Raw genomic sequence first — 6,164 nt, forward strand, 5'->3', positions numbered from 1 at the left:
GGTGCGACACCCGGTGCGACACCCGGAGCGACACCCGGAGGGGCACCCGGTGCGACACCCGGTGGGACACCCGGAGGGACACCCGGAGGTCCTGGAAGGCGAGAGGGAGGCGTGGGGTTTCACCGTTAGGAGTCTTGGGGAGGTTATGAAGGTGCTTTGAAGGCTGGAGCTCCTCTGCGTCTCTGAAGAGATGGCTCCAGGGAGACCTTAGAGAGCTGGAGAGGGACTTTGGAAAAGGGCCTGGAGTGTCAGGACAAGGGGGAATCGCTTCACACTGACAGAGGGCAGGGTTAGATGGGATATTGGAAAAAAATTCTTCCCTATGTGGGTGCTGAGACCTTGGCACAGGTTGCTCAGAGAGGCTGTGTCTGCCCCATCCCTGGAGGTGTCCAAGGCCAGGTGTGAAGGGGCTTGGAGCGAGCTGGCCTAGTGAAAGGTGTCCCTGGCCGTGTCAGGAGGTTGGAAGAAGATGATTTATCTTTAAGGTTCCTTCCAACCCAGACCATTCTGGGATTCTGTGATTCAAGGAAGGCCCTTTTCCAGCTGAAATGTTGTATCTCCTCTTGGCTCCCAGCTTGTAGTTGCCAGTTCTTCTGGAAGCAGGCCTGGCAGTCAGCTGCGATGAGCCATGTGTTGTTCTCAATAGGACGTGCGTGACATGTTCGCAGAGAGGAAGGCTGTAAACAGATTGTCAAGGCCAAGGTAAAAAAAGCAAAGGATTGAGTAAAAGCCAAAGGAGCTGGTTGTGTTAGTCAGTTTGCTGGCTGTTGAAGTGACCTCAGGTCATTTTCAACATTTCTGGTTTTGGTTTGTTTTGGTAGAAAATGAATGTGTTATCTCCAGCATATGCTCTCCAATGCATCTTCATGTGTTCCCATCTCTTTGTTGTATATCAGGTTATATTAACTGAAGGCAGAATCATAACACAGCAGGAAAACATTCAGAGGCATAGCTAGCCAGATTCAGGCATTTCTCACTCTGCTGTTGACTTTTCTGGTAACTGTGAGTGAGGCAGCACAATCCAGTCACTTCTCTTTTCCTCTCTGAGGAAAAAAGAATCTTTCTTTTTTCTCATTTTGAAAATAGCCTTAGATGAAAATGGTTCTGCATGCAGCATGTAGGGTTTATTATTTTACCTTTCTTTTCTGTTGTCTTTCCCCTGCTATTTTTATTAATTATTTTGTTGCTGTTCTCCATTCAATAGGTTTGAAGGAATTCTAATAACTGTGATTATGGTTCCTTGAAGGCTCACTTAGCACACCTTTTGGATGAAGGAAAGAAGAAGACAAGGTCCTCTAAGAAGAGTAAAAGCCGCACTTTAAATAGGCATTGGGAAATGTCTGCTGATGCCATGCCATTACCGTGTAATCAGCAGAAGTGTGTTGGAAAAACACCCATCAGTGACTTCACAAAAAAGCCACAGTCAGACAGGTAGAGAACAGAAGCATAAAACCCCAATTATATGTTCATGACTAAAGGTATGAAATGGACACTTTTTCACTGGAAATTAGAAAGTCCTGAATTCTTGGTCATAGCACTAACAGCTTGTAACTGTCTCCTTGCCAAATGTAAATTTAGTATAATGAACTGCTGCCTGTTGAAGTGCAGGCTAACAGAGGAATATTTGCAATGGCAGGCATATCGTTTGGCTTTCCTTTTAAAAAGAAGTTGTCTTTGCTCATAGCAATCTAGATATACACCCAGTCTAACACATTTTTTTTAGGCTATATTTCAAAGTAAATGGTTTACATGATGATGCAGTAAGATTATGTAGTGAATAAAAACAAAGTTAGTGCATCCATTCTTTTTCACCCTAAGCTGGCTGCTGATGCATGGATTCTCACTGGAGAAATGCAGTGCCCAAGCTGTTGGGAAAAGCATTGGGCAGATAAAGGCTATTTCCACATTTCTTGCTAGTGTCTGCTTCAGCATTCATAGGTTTTTTTTACCTTTTAGAGCTATTACATATGTCTTTGTAGTTTACATGTACTAGATCTAGCATGTATAATGCCATCATAACAGAAGTTGGGATCTACTCAAGCTTCAGTTAGTCTCAGAAGAAGCAACATTGATTCTTTGAATTATATTATTTAAAGGTAGAATGATACTTAAGTTCACTTTAATGTTCCATTTTGCCAATTAAAGTGAGCTATACTATTATGTTAGTCCCTCTTCTAGTGCATTTAGTACAAACTGAAGGTTTATTCTCTTTCTGTTTCAGACCACTTACAACTCTTCCAAAGGCATGGGGAAATGTAGATTCAAGTTCAGCTGAGAAAGTCAGAGGCCTACCTGATGTCGTTGGTAAAACTGGTTTCCCTTAATGCCATCCATTTTAATTTGCACTTGTAGGAGACGTGGTATATGTAACAGTTTCAGCTGAACAAGGGATAAAGTTGTGCTGGTTTGAAAGTAAACCAGTGGGAGAAATTAACCCCACACAAATACCTCGCGAGAGATTTCAGATCGCAGTTACAATTTAATAGAAAGATTACAATAAATGCAATGATACAGAAAACCTGGTTTAAAACCACAAAGGACGGTCTGGCACCCTGTTGGTCAGGGTGCTGGCACAGTCCGATTAAGCAGTGGTTGCAGTCCTGTCAAAAGCAGTGGTCTTGTGGAAGTTCAGGTCCTCCTCTGGATGTCCAGTGGTGTCCCAAGTCCCCAGACTGCCCAGATTGTATAAGGTAGGGGTCAGGTGGTACATCCCCCAGGGCAGGGAGTTTCACAATGGAATGATGTAATCCCATGAGTTATTGAGTATTTTTGGAGTCCCTGATAGTTGTTGCAGCTGCCTGTTCTGCTAGTGCATATTCAGTTCATTATAGCCCATCAGCAGAGATGACCCTCTCAGGATGGGTGGTGCTGCTGCTTCCCCGGCTGAGTCATTGTAAAGATAAAGAGACACTTGCAGGGTTTGCCTCTTCTCATTGTATCACCCAGATTGTATCCTGGGGGGTCTGCACTGAAAACAACCCATCATTAAGAGTTCATCACAAAATGAACACATGTAGAGGGGAGTAGGATACACAGTGTGGTTACAACCACATGGCACTCTTTCTCTTGCCGGCAAAAATCAAGCTCAGAAATGGCCTGACACATTTTTGATGATTTGTAGGTAATTTTGAAGATGAAGAGTCTTCTAATAGAAAAAAAACACAGTTGTGAAACTGTGAATCACAGGTTATGTTTAGATAATAAATTCCAGTTCTGATGTAAGCAGATCTCGTTCCTGAAATGATGCAATTCTTTTACATCATGCCTGAGCTTAGTTGATAGTTCCATGCTATTATCCTCCTGAAAATCAGAAGTTAATAAAGGAAATTTTAAAACACACTCCAGTATTTTTAACCTCCATTTGCTAAGATTGCACTTCCAATGGAAAGATGTTGCACACTGTTGCACAAAAACTGCAGCAGTCATAGTGTAGATTTAGGGATTTATTATTCATGCATCCCATGTTCTGCAGCAACAGTTCCAGGCTACAGAATCCTCATTTCTTTCTTGGCAGTTCCTGAGGAAACAGGCAGCAATCCATGGAAGTACCTGGCAGAACGGCGGCAAAAGCGTCACGATCGAGCAGTGGCTGAAATGCAGCAGGAGCTGGACTGCATTGGCAGGGTAAGGCAGGATTTTTTAATCCAGAGTCTAGAGTGCTCTTCTAAAGTCAGGGCCCAATAATTAAATGATCACCCTGACCTCCCGTTTTAGGAGAAGGAAGCCTCTGTTTTGAAGTTTCAGGAATTCCTTCAGCTAAAAGTGATGGAATCAGATAAAAAGAGTAAACTTCTGTTTGAAAAGATTGCGTCTGACGTGGCTCTGGAAGGTTTCTCTTTTGAAGTAAGGCAGCTCAGAGCATTGGCTCAGCTTCAGTTACTTGTACCTGCTCTGTATAACATCTTCTTATGTCTCACTGGAGTCCTAAGTTGTTGTTTTTTTCCTTTTTTAATTTTTGTTTTTTAATATTCACTTTTCAGAGATTTAGAGGAGGATTTTTATTGCAGGGTTTGGAAGAACTGTGGAATATGATCCACCAGGAATCCTCAAACAGAAAGAAGTGGGTTAGGGCAGTGGACGAATCCCTAAAGGAGATCGAAAGGAGTCGAGCAGTTAAAGTGAGCTGAAGTCTTAATAACTGTTATTTAAGCATAAGATTATTATTTGCTGATAATGCTGGATGCAGAGCAAAGAGTAGCTTGTTTCCACAGGAGTCAGAGGTCTGCCAGTAGTTCTGTTGTGTGGTGATTGCTTTCTTTTCACCAATAACTATTCACTCATTTTATGCCCACATAATCAGAAGATACTTTTTTCCTAGTTTTAAGGTGTTTCTTTCTTTCACAATTATCTATACTAAAGGTGCAAGGAATATGTGAGCTGCTTTTCTTTTCGTGGAGGGTTGTGTAGGTCAAACTTTCATCTGGTCTGTTAGTTTTTGGGGGATGTACCTATTCTGCAGCTGAGAAGGAGCACAGGCATGACCTAGCTCAATTTTAGTTTGGGTTGGCTGGGTGTCAGAAGCAGACGTCTTGCAGTTTTGTAGTCTTCAGCCTAAGCTATAAGAGTCAGTGGACATCACAGGAAATGTTTGGATAAAAAAAATGGATAGACCATGGAAGAGCTTGCTGCACTGTCCTTGCAGGCAAACAAAAGCTGTTCGTTCTACCGGTGCCAGTTTCTCCTCTCTTTGTAATGCAGGCATGATGAGTAGGTCCCCGAGTATCACCAGTAACCTTTCTGTTGGATTAGCTACAAAAAATGTCAGAGATGACCACATTTACTTTAATTTTGTGTTCACTTAAAACAGGCACTGGTGGATTCCCTTCAGATACTTAAAAGGAAGTTGGTTTGATTTTTAAATTCATATTGCAGCCCGTCTGCAGAGCACTCAATTATCACAGATATCAAAGAGAAATCTGTTGAGTAGTAACAAAGAGGAATGTTTTAGTTACTATTTTTATGAATTACTGAGAAAAATCAGTCTTTAAGGTAACTAAGATTAATATTCTAAAATTTACTTCTCAATCTGTGTATCATCCAATTGAATTCATTGTAATGGAAAAATTGTCTTGTTCATGTAGTTTTTTAACTTGGGAAACTGATATTTGAGTTACACTTTTTGTTGTTGCTTTTCTTTATTCTTTTATTGCACAGGTAGCAGATGTACTGTCCAAGTATACCGTGCAGCTGGAGGAAATTTCCTTCTTCTTGGCAGCTGATGTTCACAAGCTCATTAACGATAAGGCCATGGTAAATGTTTTTACCTGGGGCAAGATAGCAGACTGAATATTCCTAGAATGTCTGTTTTTCCCCACTGAAATTTGTTTTTTCTACCTACCAAATACGGAAGAGATTTCTACTTTTCAGGGTATTCTTTATCATTTGTGTTCTTTTCTCCCTCATTTTCCATAGAAGACACTTTTTTTTTTTGCATGTTGTATGCTGCTTCTACTCCTGGTTTTATTTTTTAATACACAGACTATAAACAGAACACTGTTGCGTAATGAGAGGGCAACTGCCAAGCTGCTCTTTAATCTAATGAAATCAGAGCTCGAGAAAGAAAAATTGCATCAACTAAAATGGCAAGAGAGAGTCAAGGACTGGAAGCTCATCCAAAAAAACCGTGTAGTTCAGAGTTTCAGGTCAGAAATTTTGCAGTCTTATTTTGGAGAGTGAATAACACAAAGTGACTAGTGTTCACTTGGGGTTTCTATAAACAGTAATACTTTATCATTTTGTCCTTATACATATCATGTATGATATCACATGTATCATGTGTCCATTATACATATTCTTCTTCCATCCTGCAGAGAATTTATGGCAAGTGAAGAAATACAGAATCCCCCAACTGTGAAAACGGAAATGGAAAATATGATAAAGGAGCAGATTGTACTTAGTGAACAGAGACTGAGGGTTTTGCAGCACACTGGGTATGGCAAAAGAGGGTATAGCATAAAGGAAAACAATTCTTTCTGGAGTTAATGAGGGACTTGGCTACAAACTGCACTTCGCTTCCTGTCAGCGTGTGGTTGTTAAATTCAGCACTAAGGCAGGGTCTAAACCTATTTTTGTACCGCTCTTTTTAATGGAAAAAATGCATTATTGATTTTCACTGCACCAGCTACACTAAATAGGTGGTGATTGAGGGCTAAAAATGCAGGAAT

At 41.0% G+C, this 6,164-nt stretch overlaps 1 protein-coding gene across 6 annotated transcripts in view; it reads left to right on the forward strand.

Annotated features, from left to right (window-relative positions):
• CCDC180 (coiled-coil domain containing 180) overlaps positions 1 to 6,164 on the forward strand; it is a 28,401-nt gene continuing 22,237 nt past the window's right edge. For 2 of the 6 annotated variants that reach the window (XM_017737442.1, XM_017737447.1), the window contains exons 1-10: positions 1 to 88; positions 575 to 702; positions 1,247 to 1,431; positions 2,222 to 2,304; positions 3,515 to 3,624; positions 3,715 to 3,843; positions 4,008 to 4,118; positions 5,155 to 5,250; positions 5,479 to 5,642; positions 5,811 to 5,930. In XM_017737442.1, coding sequence (XP_017592931.1) covers positions 1,337 to 1,431; positions 2,222 to 2,304; positions 3,515 to 3,624; positions 3,715 to 3,843; positions 4,008 to 4,118; positions 5,155 to 5,250; positions 5,479 to 5,642; positions 5,811 to 5,930 — 908 coding nt within the window. In that variant the 5' untranslated portion in view covers positions 1 to 88; positions 575 to 702; positions 1,247 to 1,336. Of the gene's footprint in view, positions 89 to 330; positions 703 to 1,204; positions 1,432 to 2,221; positions 2,305 to 3,514; positions 3,625 to 3,714; positions 3,844 to 4,007; positions 4,119 to 5,154; positions 5,251 to 5,478; positions 5,643 to 5,810; positions 5,931 to 6,164 lie in introns of those variants that run through there. The other 4 variants (XM_017737443.1, XM_017737448.1, XM_017737446.1 and 1 more) reach the window with 4 other exon arrangements.

The sequence above is a fragment of the Corvus brachyrhynchos genome, unplaced genomic scaffold (genome assembly GCF_000691975.1).
Source record: "Corvus brachyrhynchos isolate BGI_N302 unplaced genomic scaffold, ASM69197v1 scaffold466, whole genome shotgun sequence".
In the NCBI taxonomy this organism is placed as follows: Eukaryota; Metazoa; Chordata; class Aves; order Passeriformes; family Corvidae; genus Corvus; species Corvus brachyrhynchos.